The 19,257-nt window shown below is 49.0% G+C and overlaps 3 protein-coding genes across 20 annotated transcripts in view; 2 read left to right on the top strand and 1 right to left on the bottom strand.

Moving 5' to 3' along the window:
* Positions 1 to 3,387, top strand: part of CYB5RL (cytochrome b5 reductase like) — a 9,640-nt gene extending 6,253 nt beyond the window's left edge. For 7 of the 11 annotated variants that reach the window (XR_014932866.1, XM_085511782.1, XM_085511781.1 and 4 more), the window contains 2 exons: positions 690 to 893; positions 2,350 to 3,387. Coding sequence is in view for 8 of the 11 variants with exons in the window: in XM_085511782.1 (XP_085367908.1) it covers positions 690 to 893; positions 2,350 to 2,553 (408 nt within the window). In the remaining 3 variants the exon portion in view is untranslated. Of the gene's footprint in view, positions 1 to 185; positions 246 to 592; positions 894 to 2,349 lie in introns of all 11 variants that reach the window. The other 4 variants (XM_085511780.1, XM_085511778.1, XR_014932865.1 and 1 more) reach the window with 3 other exon arrangements.
* On the top strand, positions 2,838 to 17,285 carry CDCP2 (CUB domain containing protein 2). 8 transcript variants are annotated; one of them, XM_085511754.1, is made up of 10 exons: positions 2,838 to 2,974; positions 3,871 to 4,009; positions 7,059 to 7,173; positions 8,734 to 9,081; positions 9,163 to 9,501; positions 9,816 to 10,172; positions 11,174 to 11,352; positions 14,816 to 14,892; positions 15,959 to 16,057; positions 17,155 to 17,285. In XM_085511754.1, the coding sequence occupies exons 2-9, from the start codon at positions 3,899 to 3,901 to the stop codon at positions 16,035 to 16,037; spliced, it is 1,605 nt and encodes a 534-aa protein (XP_085367880.1). In that variant the 5' UTR covers positions 2,838 to 2,974; positions 3,871 to 3,898; the 3' UTR covers positions 16,038 to 16,057; positions 17,155 to 17,285. The 8 variants fall into 8 exon arrangements, 6 of the variants coding, with proteins under 6 accessions (XP_085367880.1, XP_085367879.1, XP_015726187.1 ...); XR_014932855.1 differs by lacking the exon at positions 14,816 to 14,892; XM_085511753.1 differs by lacking the exon at positions 17,155 to 17,285 and having other exon boundaries at positions 15,959 to 16,097.
* On the bottom strand, positions 15,461 to 19,257 carry TCEANC2 (transcription elongation factor A N-terminal and central domain containing 2). The gene is made up of 4 exons (XM_015870713.3): positions 19,068 to 19,257; positions 18,829 to 18,970; positions 18,324 to 18,517; positions 15,461 to 16,480 (listed from the first exon to the last, which is right to left on the bottom strand). The coding sequence occupies exons 1-4, from the start codon at positions 19,167 to 19,169 to the stop codon at positions 16,292 to 16,294; spliced, it is 627 nt and encodes a 208-aa protein (XP_015726199.1). The 5' UTR covers positions 19,170 to 19,257; the 3' UTR covers positions 15,461 to 16,291.

Genomic DNA, 19,257 nt, shown 5'->3' with positions numbered 1-19,257 from the left:
GTTCTCTTCTGTTCTTAAAAGCTTCCAGGTCATTTGGGACAAAGCACTGCAGCCCTGCAGAGAAGTGACTCATTCAGGGGCTGGCTGGGTGATTCTTGTGCGTGTAGTTTGCAGAGTACCTGAGCAATCTTTAGAACTTCTTGCTATAGAAAAGCTGTCTCCATCACGGGCCTCCTTTGGTGCAGGTAAATGGGTGAACATCTCCGTGCTGCAGATGGGAAACACTGCGGATGGGTGCTGCACTGGTAGGTCTTTAATAGAAGTGAGATAATGCACCGGGATGATGTGGGATCAAGGTGGAGAAGAAACCATTCCCTCCAGTGCACCTTCAGAACTGTATTTTTGCAGCATCCAAAATAAACAGTGATCTTTTCCAGCAAGGAAACAACCAACAATGGGTCAGCAATGCATACAGTTGAACTGAACCTAAAGTTAGGATAAATGCTTCTATTTGGATATAACCCAGTTTCATTAAATTTGATGTACAAATCTTGGAAGTGCTCTCTGTAGTCCTTGATGGGGTTTACAGGAGAACATTATTTGAAGACTTGCATGTACCAGTTCACGTCCTGATATATTTTCCTTTCTCTAGGGACCCTTTAGCAGTGTGGCAGTACGGAGGAACAGGCAATGAGCACCTTTGTTTCTAGTCATGATGGTTAATGCAGAGCTCTCTGTTCCATTGTTAGCATGGAGAACTCCTCATGCTGGCTTCTGGCACTGGTCTTGCACCGATGCTTCCCATTCTCCAGTCCATAACAGATGATGAAGAGGATGAAACCTTTGTAACTCTTGTTGGCTGCTTTTGTACGTTTGAAAAAATTTATTTGAAACCTCTTCTCCGGGATCTGGCTCGATACTGGAACATCAGAATATTTTATGTCCTCAGCCAGGTAAGTAAATGAACATGAAGTATATTTGTGTGACTGTTCTGTTGTGCTGGATGAACCTTTTCTGTTGGTCTGGTGCTAATTCTTTCCCAGCTACCAAGGCTGTTGTTGATCCAGTTGCTGCTGTTCTTAGATCTGCTGAATATTTCTCATGCTTCATGCAGCCTCAAGAATTTTACTCTAGGAGCCTCCCAGCAAATGAACTACTTCTCTTCCTAATGCCAGTGCCTTAGTCTGTCCTTACCTTCTAGTTGTTGCTCATGGATACATCTTTCCTACTCTAGTACACTAGCACCAACTTCCCAGCAATCTTTTTTCCCCAGTTGACCCATTTCTAAACTTGGTAAAGTTGTGCCCCCCTCTGTCAGATGGTTTTCTATGCCAAATCCATGGGATGAGGACATACCTCTCAGTGCTCTTATGTTTTGAGTGGTCTTTTTCATTCTCATTTGGTCCCAAAGTTGCCTGTGTTCTACACAGATCTGGTAGACGAGAATTATTTCCCTTAGAAATGAGGATTCGTTGCAGGGAAGATACAGAAAGAATTATTTATGTTAAGGGAATGAATCCCATTGCATTTTTAGCTTCTCAGATGAATCACTTTTTGTATCTTGTGGTGGATCTGCCTCATACATTATGTTCTACATATGGTCTTGGCAAGTTGAGGTTTGGATATAGAGGAAACGTGCTTGTGCATAGGCATCCCCACAACTGCTCTGTAGGTGTGAGAACTGGTGATATAGCTTAGATGCTCTTCTCAGGACAAAGCTTTCTCAAGAGCCTGAGAAGCTCTTGAAATTCAGCCCAGTGGAGGGCAGCAAGAAACCCATCTGACCCCTGTCAACACAGGCTGCTCTACATACACATCTCTCCTCTCTTAACAGGTTTGTTGTACTTCAACACTGAGTGGTGCATCTTCCCCTTTAGGATTCTTTGTCTGTCCCAGTATTTTGCTCTGCTGCCTGTCACCATAAGATCTAAGCACCTTCTGCTTCTAATTAATAGCAGTAGGGGGTCCTATTAGATCTAATGTCACGGGATCTAACATTGCTCGTGGGATCAGAGCTGTGTCTGGAGCAGGGTTTTCTTCAGTTGCTTTGGCAAGCGAGATGGAACTAAAGGAGGCTTGGGGGAGTGGAAGAGGCAGTGGGGAGGAATAAAATTGGGACTGAAGACTTGGGAATCGAAAAGGCGTGATGGGTAGAGGTTCCCTAAGGAGGAAGTTCTGCAGTATTACTTGGCAGTAGTTACACTCAGTTTTGTTTGGTTCGGTGGCCAGATCAAGTGATAGGGAAGTATTTTATCTGGCCTTTACAAGAGTAACACAGGTCTTGGGGTGGATCACTGCTATCCAGGTTGGAGTCTCAAGGGTGAAAAATGTCCCATGCTCTAAGGGGAAAAGGGAAACTGAGCTGTAAGCAATTGATTGTCCTTTTACTGTCCTTTTTTGCCTTTACAGGAAACTTCACTGGAAAACCTTCCTTGGAGCTATCAGGAGAACACGTACCTTGGTCACCTAAATGAAGACTTGATAAAGACAGTAATAAGTTCCTGCCGAAGAAAGCCATTTGTATTAATCTGTGGCTCTTCTGCGTTCACTGAAGATATGAAAAGATACCTGAAAGCTGCAGGAATTGAAGAAGATTCCTGTTTTGTCTTTTAGCAAAGTATTCTTGAGCGAAGGAACCTCAGGCCGAGACCAGGACTTCCTGCTAAAAGACATTGCTCAAAATCTATCAATAGGCTGAAATCCTTATGCCTATAGTTTCATAGGCCTTTGGATCAAATGCATTTTCCAGTATGATTCTCAACCTTAGGTGTTTTAAAGATCAGATGACCTTCCAGAGTGGCTGCTACAATTTTACTGGAAGTCTTTACGTGCAAGTGAGATATCTTCATATTAAGAAGCATCCAAGTGTACATCTCTGCTGTAACATGAAGGCTCGTGATGCTTTGAAATCCATGCTAGTATGCAGTGATATTGTGCACTGTTAGATGTACCCTGGAGAGATTTAATCCTTGAGGAGAAGATAATGAGGCCAAGGGAACAGCAGAGCACTGCCTGACCCTCTGGAGTCTGTGGGGTTTGTTTCAGTGTCGTTATCTTGCTGGGTGATGCCAGGCAGGTTTCTTAGCCTCCTTGTACCTCAGTTGCACTTTAATACACTAATATGGGGATGAAGGTGCTGCTCTCTGAAAAGAGCCTTTCCAGTCATGTACCAAAAAGTAAAGACCACCTATGTATGAGGGTGGAATTAATTACACGTGGTGTTCAAGGAGGATTTGCATTGCCTGTGCTGAACCTCAACCTTTGCAGTGCTGTCTGGAGGGAGAAGGAGGATGTCCTAAAAGTCTGGGGAAGCATCAGGGCTGTAGCTGCTCTCTGTCAGGGAAGATGGTTGTCTGCTTTCTATGTCCCCTACGTGTTATGTAAGAGTCCTGGTTCACTAAATTGAAGCTATTGTCAAATAAACAGCTGTTTCTTTTTATCACAGGATATTCACAGAGTGAAAGTGTCTGAGCACCCCAAGCATGTAAGAACAAGACATGAGGAGTAAAAGCTTCATTGGGCTTTTCTGGGGTACTGCCCCACAGGGCACAGCAGGGCACTCCGGCCCCTTCCTTTTAGTGCACAGTGCTTCTGCCTTTGATCTGAGTTATCCTCTCTCCACTCTTTTACCTTCTTAGACCACAGTGTTTACTAGCTGCACCTGCATATATTCCCTTTTGGCACGCCTTTCTGTTTTGCCATTCATTTCTTGTTCATCCTGTGTTGGGATTTCACAGGGTTTCTATGGCTGTGGCAGATGATGATGCATCATCACTCCTGTCTATTTTTTACCTGTTTGAAGAAATACCCCTTGCACATACCTCGAGAGCTGCTCAAAAGGATCAGCTCTGCTTCACGTTGGGAAGCCGTGTGGGTACCTGAATGAGGTCCTGCAGGCAGCAACTGATTGCACTGAATCTGCTGTTTTAGCTTTGCCTTTGCTCTAGGAGTGGCCTTGATGGTGAGATCATGTGAAAGATGGGCTGATCTTCTTGACCACGTTTTTGACTCCTTCACTGTTGCAGTGAGGCTCTGGTACCTTTTGCTGGCTCGTAGTAATGTGTGTTTGGTGAGTATATATGCACTTAACTGTACCACTGGGGTGTGGGAGGGCTTTTGTTTTTTATCATGTGAGACTGGGATCTGTAACAGAGCTGGATCTAAGCTCAGGATGTCCCTGTCCTCACACGGCTCAGGGTCAGAGCTGTGAGCAGCCCAGGCCCTGCAGACACAGTCTGCCATGGTTGCCACTAAACCACAAGGAGTTCTTTGCAGTTGCACAAAGGTGCATGTTTACAGTGCGTGACATGGTCTTAAATAGCGTGGGTTCCCCTCACTGCTGTGAGGTTTGTCTCCAGTTACCAAATGCCTGGACTCAGTCCAGTATAGATGCAGCTTTTAAGCTAACTTCAGATCAAGGGCTGTTCTCATAGTCTAGAGTAGAGCTCTGGCCTTTACTGCAGGTAGATGCAATGATGTTGCCCACATTAGGTCCAAGATAAAGTCAGTGCCTATCCAAACTGTGCTTTAGCCACCATAACCCGCACTGTAGTGGAGGTGCTTCTATGCAGCGTGGGGTGATAAAGAGCTGCCTTCTCTAGTTGCTCTCACTATTTCGTTTGGGAACACGGAAAGTATTTTCCTCTGATGTTATGTAGTCTGAAAATCTTATTTATGTTCTTCTTGCTTTAAGCATCCAGCTAAAAACCCACAAAGCCTTTAGCAAAGGCCTGAGGTAAAAACTTCATGCTTGCTTTGGAAAAGCAATGCGTTTCCAAGCAAAAGCTGGGACTGTTCCTTTAAGATCAACCCCAATATGTCTGGGTATTTCAGCACATATGGGCCACGATGGTTAAACCCTACCCAGCTGGTCCGGCCATTCTGCTGCGAAGCCTCCTGTCTTTGTTCGTGGCTAAAAGGGAGGGTGGTGAGAGACAGAGCAAGCTGTGAGTGCTGCGGGTTGCAATCCTGCAAAGGCAGCCTGCAGGGCAGCGGGAGGAGACGACATGCAGCCGACAGCCCGCTTTGCTGTGCCGGAGGGGATGGGGGCTGTGAGAAATTCTCCATAGGGGAGACCGCGTCCTTGGTGCAATGAACCCAAAGGGGCCTTTAAACAGCCCTTGGCACTTCGTTCTGCTTTTTCTGCCCCTCTTTCCCTTCCTCCCCTCCTCCCCCCCCAGCCTTTTTGTCATTTTTCATGCTGGATGTCGTGCCATGGGTCCCCCTTCCCGGCCCATGGGGTCAACCCATAGCAGAGGGTGCTGCTGGGCAGCAGTAGGATGGAGGGCTCTGGGAGGTCCCTCTGCACCCCAGGATGAAGTCAGGCTGCTGTCTGTCCTGTGGGGTGCTCGGTTGCTTTGGCCACCCCAGTGAGGGTCACAGGGACACTGAGCCCCCCTGCAGTGCTGTGCTGGGGAGAGGAGCTTTGCTTCCTTTCTTCCTCATGGGCAGCCTAAATACTTGCTTAATTTCATCTCATTATTCCCTGCCTAAATAATTCCTCTATTCCTCCTGAGGGACCGTGTTTAAAACTTTGATCTCCTCTTGCCGACTCGTGATCCTGAGCACATCCATCCTTTCTGTTTAAATGGATCAAATGCCTTTTTGACTCGAGGTTTATAGATCTGCCTGTTGAGGAGTTGAGGGAGCCCTGGTACAGCAGCCTCAAAAAGGTACCACCCTATGATGTCTCCAGCCTGAGCCACAGCACTCAGGGCTGACCCAGAGCTGTTTGTAAAGGGCTGCCTGGTTTCTCATCAGCATTACTGCTGTCCTCATCCTCCCCCTGTCCCCTCTGCTCTGCTGACGGATGGTGTTGGCTGGGCTCCGGCCCAGACAGGGAATTGCCATCCCCAGGTCAGGAGCGGGTGAATGTGCCTGAGGCTGATGGATGCTTTTCCCCAGGCTGGGGTCACAGCTGGTGTGCTGTGCAGCCCTGGCCCCTGTGTGCTCCCCATCTCCCAGGGGTACAGCTGACACGGAGTGCAGCTGGAGGGATGGAGATGAGCGGCCATGTAGGTGTCAGTGTGCTGAGGATGATGGTGGAGGAAGGCTGGCTGGTGTTACTGTGCTGGATGAGCTGTGCAGCTTCTTGGTGGATCTGTGGGCTTCTGCCCTGGCTGGGGTCTGGGTCCTGATGACACCTTGGTATGGTGTGGTGACATCCTGTCCATCCCAGCTTATATGGCACCAGCTAATTGAGCTCCGTGGAGGTGGACATGTCATCAATGGGATGCGTGTCTGGTGCCAACCAGCCCTGTGTGGCTCCAGTGAGGTCGGGCAGGGGCGGAGAGCCCAGCCAAACATTATTGTTATTACCCATACGTAAATACAGGCACTTAATGACCTTGGCATGGAGTGTTTCCTGGGAATTAATGGCCAGTTGGCGTTAATGGTCCTTAGCAGCACCTCGGGCCATCGGCTCCTCCCAGCCCATCATTAATCCACAGGAAATGTCTCAGGCATCGATCCTCATTGCTTAATTAATAAATGCAACTCATCCCCCTGGCTGAGATTTAGAGACACTGGCTGCTTCTTTCCCACCCCCTGCCTGGAAGGTGCCTTTTTCAAGCAGAGGTCTCTCCCATACCTGGCTTTACTTTGCCAGGTCTCTGTGGCTATGTGCAGCATGGGCTATGAGGGCACTGTGCTGTTGGGCAGGCAGAAAGAAGCCCAACACTAGGATGCTGCTGATGTCTCCAGCTTTTATCAACAGTTGGCTTGTGCTGCAGTATAAATCACATTAATTCCTGAGGTACTTTTCCGTGGTGAGCCTGAAATTCCCATTTTGGTTTGCTGTCTTGCCTGGCAAACTAAATTATTTTCATAGCCCCTTAAGGGCGTATTGTCAGCCCAGACTTACTGCCATTATACACCATATCTGAAGCATTAATATCTCTTCTAAATATAGTGTATTGACAAGGTATCTGCTATAGTGTAAATCCTTGGGACATTTGATCCAGATCATTAAAACCGAGTGAAGGAAGGGAGGAATAGATCAAGTTACCTTGCTGCTCTTAATTCAAACAAGGGATGAATTATTCATTCCACTATTAATTCTGCAGCCCTCCTGCTTTTTATTTATTTCTCCCTGTATTTATTTTTTCCCTCTTGGACAGACAGCTCTGGAGGGATGCTCGGGTGCTGGTGACAGCAGGATGGGGCACAGGGCCACGAGCCTCATGCTGGTTCTGACCCTGCTCTGCGTGGTGCTCGGGGTGGCCCCAAGTGAAGGTAAGGTTCTGTGCACTGGGGGCGTTGGGGGTGGCTCAGCAGCATTGGGTGTGCAGGTAGGTGGGGTGGTGAGTGCTGGGTCATGCTTATTGTAGGTGGTAGGTGAGCATTGTCTTGTGGTTATGGGCACTTTGCTGAAGGGATCATTAACTTATGGAGTTCTACACACATACATACTGGTGTGCATGTATGTATATATGTATATGTTTGTACGTATGCATGTGCAGCTTGCAGTGTGTGCAACAAAACCCATGTGTTATCTGTACAGTGTGACCCGACACCAGCCATAGCACTCTGTGCCATTAAGATGTTTCAGCCAATTGGCAGCAATACCCCTCCCTAAAACACAGAACAGCCCAGGCACCCTGTCCTCAGTGACCTGCCCCTCCTGCAGGCTTCCCTCTTGGATATGAATTCCAATAACATCAGGTTTCTAGCACAGTCCTGTATGGCTTGATTGCCTGTTGCAGGTAATTAACAAGGCACAGAGATCCACCAGATCACACATGCACATCAGATCTGTTCACAGTGCAGCACTGTGCGCATCTACTGCTCCCTCCCTTGACAGGTCACCACACTGGCAAACATGATGAACAGCAGTGTGCAATGGCCAAGTATTGATTTGCACATGCTTGGCCCAGATTGATGGCAGTGAGCATGCAGCCATGTTTGGGAACCAGCATATATTCCCCATAGGCGACACAGGGCCTGCTCCCCTCCCAGCTGTGATGTCTGTGCCCACTGTGCAGTATATGCACCCAGTCTTGGCTCCCTCCCTGCTGTATTTCATTGTAGCCATTTCTCAGTATAAAGATTTCATTAAAAAATCAATCCCTACATGCACAACTCATTGTGAAGCGCATCGAACCCTTCATCCCTATATCTCCCAGCCTAAGTTCACCTTTGTATGCAGGGAGTGTTTTGAGCAGGTGTCAAAAAGCTGAAGGGATGGGCAGCCCACGGGCTAACCCTACATTTAACATCTCTCTGTAGAGCCCTTGTAATCTGGGAGCTGAGGAGCACCTCCTGTGCAGAGGCTCTGTGGGGCTGGATGCTGCAGCTGTCCCCAGCACAGGGCTGGGGATGGGGTTGCCTTTAGCTATGCTGCCTTGTCTGCAGGCTCTGGATTTTCCCCCCGGAGCTTCTGGGAAAAGGAGAGTATGTTCCTGGCTGAGAACCAGCCAGGGTGTAACCACTGCTCTCTTAAAACTTGCTCTTTACTTTCTTTTTCCCAGCAAGAAATAGATACTGATGCTGAGCTATCGGTGGACCACCAGGACAAGCTATGGAAATGGTTGAGTGTGGGAGCCCATCACTCAACAGGGTGCTGGGGGGTGGAGGAGGAAATCACACAGAGGGAAAATAGGCAGTGGGGAGGAGACGTGTACTGCAGGTCTCCCTGGACACCTCTTTAGGTCTGGGTGGTATTTTGGCAGTGCTGGTATTAGGATGGAGCTGGTGCTGTGCACCTCATCTTGTCCAGTCCCACTGCCCACCATGTTTTTAGGCATCTCCTGGAAGGGGATCATCATGTCTCCCACCCCTCTTTCCTGTCTTCAGGCATCAAATGTGGTGGGGTGCTCTCAGCACCTTCTGGCAACTTCTCCAGCCCCAATTTCCCGGGGCCGTACCCCTACGAGACAGAATGCACCTGGCTGATCGTGGTGGCCGAGGGCTCCTCCGTCCTGCTCTCCTTCAGCCACTTTGAGCTGGAGTACCACGCCGCCTGCGCTTATGACTATCTCCAAGTCTACAACGGGGCATCCCGGGACCTGGGCAACCTTCTGGGCACCTTCTGTGGCCGCAGTGCCCCACCACCTTTTGCTTCTGCCTGGCACGTCATGGCTGTGGTCTTCCGCTCCGACCGGCACGTGGCCAAGCGTGGCTTTGCCGCCACCTACCACAAAGGTAGTGGGAAGGGGAGTGGGCATGAGGGTGTCCATCAGTGCCCATCCACTCACTGACCCTGATGGCTGTACCTCCCTGCAGATGCCTGTGGTGGGCAACTGATGGGGCTGTCTGGGGAGATCACCAGCCCGCGGTACCCCGAGAGCTACCCCAATGACGCAGAGTGCCGCTGGAGCATCAGGGCGACCGATGGCCCCCTCACTCTGATCTTTGCTGACTTCCAAGTAGAGGGCGGCCAAGGCTGTGGCTTTGACTACGTGGCCCTTTTTGATGGCCCCACTGCTGCTGCCCCCCATCTGGGTCGCTACTGCGGTAGCTCCCACCCACCCCGCATCATCTCCTCCACCCGACATCTCTTCATCCTCTTCAAATCAGACTTCAACATTGTGGGCAGGGGCTTCAAGGCCCATTTCTACTCAGGTACAGGGTTTGGGGAATGGTGGGAAGGGTGTGGGGACGGGGTGTTGCTCTCAGATGTAGAGTGGTTCAGTACAGAGCCAGGAATTGGACTCTGTGATCCTTGTGGATCCCTTCTAACTCAGGATGTTCTATGTCCATGGCCTTGGCTCCCTCAGCTGCTGCCGTTCCCTAGAACTTTTGGGTGAACATTGGGTAGGCACTAAGTAGCAGTGAGATGGAGGGCAGAACAGGCTTTAGCAACAAAACTGACGAGCACTCATTAGCCGGGAGACCTCATTTATCCTTTCCTCCCCCCTCTCTGCTTTTTCCCCAAGCAGGTGAGTGCCAGGAAGTCTACACCACCATCAAGGGAAATTTCTCCAGCCCTCAGTACCCCAACTTCTACCCCAACAACCTCCAGTGTCAGTGGAGCATCCAGCTGCCCCCAGGTTACCGGATCAAAGTCTTCTTCTTGGACCTGGAGCTGGAGGCTCGGAGCAGCCTGACCGGTGGCTGTGACTACGACCGCCTGGATGCCTTTGATGGTGGAGCTGAGAATGCCTCCCTGCTGGGGACGTGGTGTGGGAGGGAGAGCCCGGTGCCTGTCACCTCCCGCAGCCATCAGCTGCTGCTGGTGCTCCACACAGACCGCAGCACGGCCAAGCGGGGCTTCTCCCTTGCCTACGTCGGAGGTAAGGCATCCATTCATCCCAGTGAGTCTAAGAGCTGTGGGATTTTTCTTTGAATCGTAGAATACCAGAGCTGCTGGTACAGCAGCACTGGAGCTGCAGCAGCTGAGCTGGGTGCAGGAGCTTTAATCCCTCGGCAGCAGAATCATACGGCATATGGTGGGATTTTGGAGTGTATAGCATACGTGGCAGTGAGAGGGGATGGAGCTATGTCCTAAGCCCTTACAGGCTGGGGAGGGGTAAGGTTTGTACCACGCACCCAGTAAGCTATGTGTCGTTCCCAGGTCCACAGAAACATGAGAAAGGGGCATCTCAGTCTCCATAACTCTTCATTCCTTTGGATATTTTCCTTTTGTCTGGGTCCACTAGGTGACTTGGGCGGGGTGTGTGTGTGTGTGATTTACGGCCATTGGAATGAGAGCCTTCATGCAAGGAGAGAGGATCCATTTTCTCCTCCTCTTCTTCATCTAATGCACTTTAGTTATTTGGTAAATCTTCTAATGGTTTTTATAATGCACTAAGTGTAGCAAAGTGACACTGTTTTTTCATATTGATTTTATTGCATCTTACCAGTTTCATAAGGCTGAGATTCAGAGGGAGTTGGAATAATTCAATAATTCATTACTGCCCAAGTGCTTGGTTTGAGCTCAGCAAGGATGAATTTTAAAGGAGAGGGGCATTTTTTTCCTCCCTGATTCCTTCCTGTATCCATTGCTTTCTGTTCAAAGTGATGGGGTTTGTCCAGTGCCTGGGAGCCCACAGTGCACAGACCCAGTGCAAGGCAGGGCTAAACCACTGCTGTATCAAATAACTCTTTTTTTTCCCCCTGAAAACACATCTTGTCACATCAGTCCCCAAGCCATGGCTATGGCACGATGCGTAACAGCCATAAGGCTGAAGTCCTTACTGTCCTCACCTCCAGCAGCTGCGTGTGTTGTGGGGACAGCAAGCGAAAAAATGGCAGTGGTGACAGCTTGCCTGTGTCTCATTTTTGGTCCTGACAGTCGTACCCATGAACATCAGCTGCACACGGACGGACTTCCACATCCAGATCCCTGTGCAAGCCCTGGCCCAGCTGCAGAGGAACAACGTGTACTTGGGGATGCCCTCCTGTGTGGCTCAAGTGGTTGGTTTGCACTTCAGGATACACACCCGGTTCGACACGTGTGGCACCGAGTCCCAGGTAAGGGTTTGGCAAACCTTCCTGCAAAGCAAGCTGAAAGTTGGCTGAGCTCCTCTCCTCCTACAGCTCCCTGAAAGGTGATTATAGCGAGCTGGGGTCAGTCTCTTCTCCCAAGTAACTGCCAGTAGGATGAGAGGTGATGGCCTCAGGTTGCACTGGGGGCAGGGGTCAGGTTAGATATTGGTGAGGAGTTGCTGGCCTCTCTCCCATCCTCCTGGTAGATGCTGGGTTGATTTGCTGTCAGCTGGATGCTCAGAGCTGTCTCCACAAGCCTGTGGAGGTGAGCCCTGAGGAGCCTCAAGCCTTGTCTTGCAGAGACGAAACAACACGTCCATCATTGTCAGCACGCTCTACATCGACTTCTCGACGGGTGACCAGGAGGACATCCACCGGTACGAGGTGCAATGTGAGCCCAAGAGGAAGGAAGCCTCCGTGTCCCTCCTTGCTGGCCCTGACCCTCACAGGCTGAGCCAGGCAGAAAACATGGTGGATGTGCAGCAGAGGGGGGCAGGAGCCATAGATGCCCACGAAACCAAGAGCCAGGACACCAGTGACATCGTCTTCATCAGCATCTGCATTTTGGCTGGGCTGCTCATGGTCATTGCTGTGGTTGGGCTCGTGCTGCTGTAGCAAACTCAGGGTGGAAATGTGGCCCCCAAAACCACCCTTGCCCCAAGTTTAACGCTAACACAGCTGCTGAAATGGAGATAGTGAAACAAAGCCTGAGCCCAACCTCCACCTCATCCCCACGCCTGAGATCTGGGCAGCAGGCAGCCGTTTTCCTTCCCATCAGTTTTCCTCTGTCTCTCAATCTGTCCATTTGGCTCAGGAATGCAATTCTTATGCTCCGTAACTATTCCCACACCTGCTTCAATTTGTTTTCCCTCTGGTGCCTCTACTTTCGGGAAAGTAACACTGTTTGCTGATGGCTGGAAGTAAATCCTGTCAACTGCTGAATTCCTGAACATAGCAACTATCCCCCAAATATAGCAGCATTTGTAACAAACCTTCTCCATGTTCCCCATCTGGACTGGTGTGGGTGCCTTGGGTCCATACTGCAGACATCAGCGTCTCCCCTCGGTGTGATGTGACTGGTATAGCACATGTGGGTGCTTCTGGGTGGTGTTTCTGGATGCCTGCACACTGTATCTCAGAGGATCATTAGGGCTGGAAAAGACCTCTGAGATGCCCAAGGCCAATCTACACCACCATACCCACATCCCTCAGTGCCATATCCCTGTCCATAGGATGCTGCAGGTCACCATGCAGTGCTTCCCAGGCTGGACAAAAGCCCCGTGTAGCTCATTGCTGCAACAAGTGATGCAGTGCAACACATGAGCTATACAGAGAGCTAACGGAGAGGGCCGGCAGGAGAAAGGAGAGGTGTAATTGAGGGCTGGAGCTATATTGCTTTGGTAAGTTAATGTTAGTAAGAATGTTGTTCTCATCTCTTCACTGGGTGGGGAGTGAGGCTGTGGCTCTGCTGTCCAGAGTAAAGTGCATGTCCTATCCCTGGGGTGCCACATTCAGTATTCCCTTGGTGATGGTGGGTACAGACCCTGCTCAGAGACCATGAAGTCCAGCTCTGAACCTGCTTTAACTCTTCATATTATTTTTCTTCTCTCTTAAGAACGCCTGGAGAGAGGCAGCTCTGCTTCTCTAATCTGTGCTCCCTGCACACCCAGCAGCCCACTGCCACCCCTTTACCACCCTGCAGGTACCCGATGGAGCACAGCTGAGCAGGCAGCAGCCACCAGCCCCACCAGCTGGGGAAGCATAATGGATCCAGCATATGGGCGATTAAAAATGCAGGGACAGCATTTATGGGGAGCTGTTGTTTCCCAGCTTATTTTAAGCAGCCATCTCTCCTATTTCCTGGCCATTGCAGCCCAGAGGACAGCAATGTCATCCTCCCCATACTCCTGGGGTTTGGGTGTGCAGAGATGAAACAGAGCACTTGGGGAATGTGGGAAGCTGCTACGTTCAAAGGATGGCATTGCCTTAAGGGTCGCTCCAAATCCGTGCTGCCCACAGCCCTATCTGAGCATCTCCTGGGCTCTGGCTGTGGGAGGAGCTCTCTCCCTAAGCCAGCACTGTGGTGGGTTTGGGGGGGTCTGGGCTTGAGGCATCCTCTCCCCTCCTTCCATTGGTGTCACAATGTGAAAATTTCAGCTTAGGCAAACCAGTGGCTGCACAAAAGCAGCCCTGCTGTTTGGGCAGGCTGTGCTGTGGGAAGAGCGCCTGTCCATGATAGGGGCACCTTTTATAGGGAGATAACTGCTTGGTGTATAATAATATATAATTAGCAAGGATTATCCTGTAATCTAATCTAATTGACAGGGACCGTAGATGTTGTTGCTCAGCGGACTGCCAGCAGAAGAGTTTAGAGCAGTGCTAATTGCAGCATAACCCTGGCACGCTCTTCCCCTGGTTACATCCCTTAGGATGCTGGAGCTCCTCTGTGTTTCCCCTGAAGCCTGGTGTGCTGGATGTTCTGGGTCCTCACAGCTCCTTTTTGGTTCTGTAAGCCAAGCATTGGGTCTGCCACCCCGGCAGTACTGCAGAGGGAGGTGGGTGCAGCACTGGGACTGTGATTCTGCAGCCCCCAGAAGCAGCTGGGGGCTGTAAGAGGGCATCTGGGGCTGCTCCTTGTCTCAGCATCGCTTCTTCCAGGGCCAGCCCAGCAAAGCCTTCAGATTACAGCGAGAGAGATCTAAAAGTTTGGGTTCTTTGTGGAGAAAACCTTTGAAGAGCCTCTTAAAAGAACAAGCAACACGGAGGAGCTGCACTCTCCTTTTCAGGAAGGATGGGAAGGGTTTTACCTGCTCCCTTCTTCTTTCGCCCCAGCAATTTGCAGCACTGTGAAGCTTTCCTTCACTGCTGCCTCCCAAAGCAGTGGGTTTGCTCTTCAGAAGTCCTTAAACCATTCCCCTGTTGTCTGCACTTCCCGCTGTGCAGCAGCTCCCCAGCCCTTGGGGAACTCTACCAATTCCCCCACTCAGTGAGTCTCCATCCCACGTGTCCCTGCAGCTTTAACATCACCCTGCAAGAGCTGGACCCAGAGCTGTGTGCTTAGGTCTCTTAGAAAAATAGCTGTGAAAGTATTAGCCATAAAATAGACCAAATGTATATGAATTTGCTGGTATGCAGCAACTCTGCGTTCCTGAAGTTAATTCCCAAAAGAGAAATATTCAGCGTGTACCGAGAACGAGGCCAACAAATATCTTCTCTGCAATGTTCAAAGAGCTGAAAGGCATCCAAAAGAGATGGAACAAAAACTGCTTCTCCCTAAAGCGTGTTCAGAAAAGAAAGGTGTCAGGGGCCAAGAGCGATGTGGATAAAGTCACCCAGAAGAGTTGGCCGTGTAGAGCCTTGTTTATGTCTGTGTGACCTCGCTGTCACATTTTACAGCACTACAGTGGATAGCATCTGGTAAGCATCCACATCTCTTCCCTCTATGCAGCAGGTATTGGCACTGCAGCTCTGGAAACAAAACCAAAGACACTCATTGATCCTGAACTCCTTTTGTGACAATCTGAGGTGGGTGAATTCAATTACAGCCTGAAGCTAAGTGGGAAATGGATCTGATTACTTGTAAGAAATTGAAGGTTTTCACATCTCTTGTTCCACACCGATCATCAAGTGTTGGGTCTCTGCTGATGTATTATCCTCAGTCACCACTCATGTCTGCCAGCTTCTGCTTCCACCCAGAGCAGTATTTAGCAGATCCACCTACTGACACCCAGACCTGTTTTAGGATGAAGATCTGAATAGCGACTATTGCATCATTTTCAGACCATGTTATTTGTTCTTAAGGGACTCCCCTGAGATCAGCGTTGACCACGACTGATCAAAGCACACCTCCATACAGTGCATTGCCCTTCAGTTCCTGTACCTGCGAACAAGCAGGTTTCACTCATCCCAGCACTTGACTCTCTCAACCCTGTTAACTCAGAAATGGATTGTGACCAGTGCCTTGTACATGCACAGAGAACAGGGAGCACTTTATTCTCCACCACTAGAGAAAGACTGTGCCTGTCACAGCCTTAATAATAGTACAGAGGGAACAAGATGACTTGTGACACTAAAGAAACCAGAATACGAAAGGCAAGGTTTCCAGGTTTTAATAACTAGTAGCAATTCAAACAATAGTTTGTTGCTTAAATCTGTTTACACCATGCTCTATACAGAGGAAAGCCTGGATGTGGAATGTTTTCCTTACAACATAACTGTAGTTAAAAAATTCATCTCTAGGTGAGTTTTTCCAGTGTTACATTAAGAAAAAGCACCACATTTCAATCATGAGTGAGGTATGGAAGTCAGAGCGAGCTGCTCATTAAGTAGAGGTATCAGAGAGCACCTTTACCCCAGGGTTTCAGAGGATGCCCACCACCGCAGAATGACTGAGCCCATGGAGGGATGGATATAAAACCACTGAAGCCCATTTTGTATCACTGTGGATGTAGAGGAAATCACCTGGCTTGGCTAAACAGGGCCCAGCCGCAGCGGACTTGGCTGATTTAGGATTAATGAGGGCTTGCAGTTATCTGTTAGGAACCTCCTCCCATGAAACAATTACCCAGATTTCCCACTATTTCCCACACAGCGCAGAGATGATCCTTTATGCCGTTCAGCTAATTGCATCTGAAGATCCACATCAGGGAAGGAGCCGAGCTGAGGGATGACAAACTGACAGCAGGAACAGGTGAGTGAGCAGGGATGGCTTTGTACCAGGAAAACACGCAGCAGAGCAGAAGAAACTTCTTATGCAGCAGCCCCACAAAGATTTAAAGCACCACTTCCATCACTAGTAGTTCTTGTCCTCAGCCAAGTGAGTCACGCTGTCAGCGCTTCAGCAATCCCCCTGTGACAGAAAGGGTTCCCAGTTCCATAGAGACACAGGCACATGAAGTTCTCACTCGGCATCGAGCACGACGCCTCACTTTTTATGGCTCTGTACAAAGGCAGGGACGGTGAGTGTGCCAGTCTTGACTTCTGCACGGATTTCAGGCTTGTGCTTTAATGAGAAGACAAGAGCTCGCACCATTCTGCGATACGGCGCGCTAATGAGACGTGAAGAGAGATGAAAAGCTTCTCGCTCAATATTTTCAGCCAGTGGGTGATCAATCTGAAAACAGCAAAGTATAAAATTAGATCTTTACGTTTAATAAGGAGACCGACTGATTGAAATTGGAGGTTGGTGCTTTTTGGTTTTTCTTCATTAATCAGCGTAGATTCAAGGAAATCTCCTTCTCATCACAAGTGCAACAGGAAGAACAATTTAATTCTGCCCAAGCAATTAAGGAGCAAGGCAGCATGGTCAGTGGCAGGGAACATGTTCACATCCCCAGCTGGGTGGCAGTGCTTTGCCATCACGACAGGAAACTAATCTGCAACTCGCTTTGGGCTCCAAGTGGAACCACAATTAGAAGCTCTGATGTGCTCTCTGTGTTGTGCTGTCTCTGTGAAGCTCACTTTTTGATCCTGCTGATATAAGGCACCTCGGATACTATTTTAAACTCGATTCCAATAGCAACTATAAGACATGCCAAACACTTGGCAACTCTGCTCGGTGCTATAAAGGGAGATGTGGGTTCTGTGTGTGTAAAAGGAGGTATAATTAAGAATGCAGAAAGGGTTTTACTAAATGTTAATTATGTAGTTATTGCTTCAACATGTGCCAAAACCTGTAATTTAGAAGAGCTTAGGAAAAAAGAAATAACAAAACCCTGCCCATCAAGAAGTGGTTTTAATTTCACTTCTGCTTTTTGTGACAGGGAATCTCCCATGTTTCTGATACAGGAGATTCCATTTTGTCAACCAATACTCCTCCAAGTCCTTTGCCCACTACTTTCACTCTCTTTTTGCTACTCAAAACCAAACTACCCCTCTGCTGGCCAGCACCTGGAGCCCTGTTGTATCCATTCAGCCCCATTCTCCCTTTCTAATCAGCTCTCAGGTACCTTTGCTTTCCACTTGCCCAAGTGGCTGTGGCTCCCCTTCCTCTGAAAACTGTTCATCCTACAGCTATAAGCTGCACTTGTAGATGCAATGGCAGCTGCAAGCCACAAGGGTAGTCTTCCTTCCCATACTTTCAGGTAAGTCCTCTTTGGAATTAGCTCTGCCTTGTCCTACCTTACCCCATACCACTTGTTTGAGGATGGCATTGTAGCCTTCATCTCTCCTAGGTTCAGACTTGACCACCAGCCTTACTGCTGTGCTGGACCTGACAGCGAGCTCCTCACATAATCATCCCAAAGCTCCCTCACACTAAATGACCTTTTTGCTTTGCCCCAGTCCAGATGGATGGGAAGCTGGAGAAGTCCTTCTCATAGCTGGCAAACACACAGCTGTGAAATTCTTGAGTGCTTACCACTTCTCTTGCTGTTTAAAGGATAACTAATGAATAAACTAAAGGGATAATTATTACAGTGTTTCATAGACCAAGCAAGCTAGTTGTTCGGCCTCACAGCAAAACTCTGTTCATTTTTTTAAAGACACCAGAGGGATCTAGTAATTATTGCCATTTTATATACTGTCAAACTTGCCTCCATGTTTCTGCAATACATTTCAATTTACAAATGTTTAATTACTTAAATATGAAATGCCCAAAAGGTCCCAGCGTTGCTTTAACTGCTGACAACTAATAGTCCAAACTTTATATTCTGCTAAGTTCCTCCTTTTCCCTTATCCAACCCGACTGCAGTGCATACACAGCCACTCTGTTGGCTGGTGATGGAAATGAGAGCAATACACTTACAATTAGCATGATTACTTGTTTAATAACAGCAACAAAACACATATGAATCTACCTTTAAGACAAAGCTACTTATAAATGGGGTCATACATCACTGCAAATAGGAACTTTTGTCCCCACTTTGCTGCTAGGACCAGTTTTAGGGTAACTATGGCCAACAAAGGCTTGTCTAATGTGCTCCTATGAGCAGCTACTCTTTAAAGATGAACACTACCTCCAGATCCAGGGCTTCACAAAGCAGCTTCCGTGCGTTCTTTCTGAACGCCTCAGTCTTGGGATCGCTCTTGACTTCTATGGAGGGCCTATTTGAGTGGTGTTTGATGGAGGTTCTCCACTCCATATAAACATCTTTGGCAAGGCTGGCCACGTCGTGATCGGAGTGTTTGCGCATCTTGTTCACTGTGTGACCTGAAAAAAGAAAGACAACGAGTGGCACAGGTTGGATAGGTCAGAATATAGCGCACAGACAGAATATAGCACACAGGGGTCATGTTGGTGCTCGGCAGCCAAATACATCTTTAACTGAGGCAGTGTCACAATTAGGCACAAACCTAAGAATAAAATGACTCGGAATGAAGCACGTTCTATTCCGACAATAGGATTCCATTGAGAGCCGACCCGACCCACTGAGCCCCATTGACCACCAGGTGGGGCTGTTCGCCTTCTGCAGCACAACCCGGCCGTGTCCCCGTGCAGGGTGTGGGATGGGAGCACTGTACCTATCTTAGTGGACAGTAACACCTCCTTGGAAGGGATTTTCTTCCTCAGTTCCCCCAGAGCTTCCAGCAGATTTTCCTTAGGCTGCCCGGGCAGCTCCAGCATCGCCTTCCAGCGCTTTATATCCTCCACCACCACCACCCTCTGCAAAACAGAGAGAAACCCGATAGGAAACATTAATAAACGAGGCTCCCCAAGGACGAGCTGATGGAGGCCACGGCAGGAACCAGCGGGGACTCGCCTTAAGGGATTCGAGCGTGGCCTGCCGGTAGGAGCGGGGCTCCGAGCGGGCCTGGCGGGGGCTCTGAGGGGAGCGGGGTCGGCGCACCACGAACCGCTCCATTCTATGCTATGCTATTTTATCCTATGCTATTCTATCCTATGCTATTGTGTTCTATGCTGTTCTATCCTATTCTATCTTAACCTGCTCT

This window comes from Coturnix japonica, chromosome 11 (assembly GCF_054131305.1).
Source record: "Coturnix japonica strain WE chromosome 11, WE-NBRP24, whole genome shotgun sequence".
Lineage (NCBI taxonomy): Eukaryota > Metazoa > Chordata > Aves > Galliformes > Phasianidae > Coturnix > Coturnix japonica.
The sequence above is the reverse complement of the archived record's forward strand: the minus strand, read 5'-3'. Positions and strand labels throughout refer to the sequence as shown.

Excerpts from the sequence above, each read along its gene's own strand:
- CDCP2 (XM_085511751.1), top strand. The coding sequence starts at position 3,899 with ATGGTGAGATCATGTGAAAGATGGGCTGATCTTCTTGACCACGTTTTT. Across the intron at positions 4,010-7,058 it reads CTCGTAGTAATGTGTGTTTG|ACAGCTCTGGAGGGATGCTC; the intron begins GTGAGTATATAT and ends CCTCTTGGACAG. Across the intron at positions 9,502-9,815 it reads CAAGGCCCATTTCTACTCAG|CAGGTGAGTGCCAGGAAGTC; the intron begins GTACAGGGTTTG and ends TTTTTCCCCAAG.
- TCEANC2 (XM_015870713.3), bottom strand. The coding sequence starts at position 19,169 with ATGGAGCGGTTCGTGGTGCGCCGACCCCGCTCCCCTCAGAGCCCCCGC. Across the intron at positions 18,971-19,067 it reads CCACGCTCGAATCCCTTAAG|AGGGTGGTGGTGGTGGAGGA; the intron begins GCGAGTCCCCGC and ends TCTGTTTTGCAG. Across the intron at positions 18,518-18,828 it reads GTTACTGTCCACTAAGATAG|GTCACACAGTGAACAAGATG; the intron begins GTACAGTGCTCC and ends TTCTTTTTTCAG.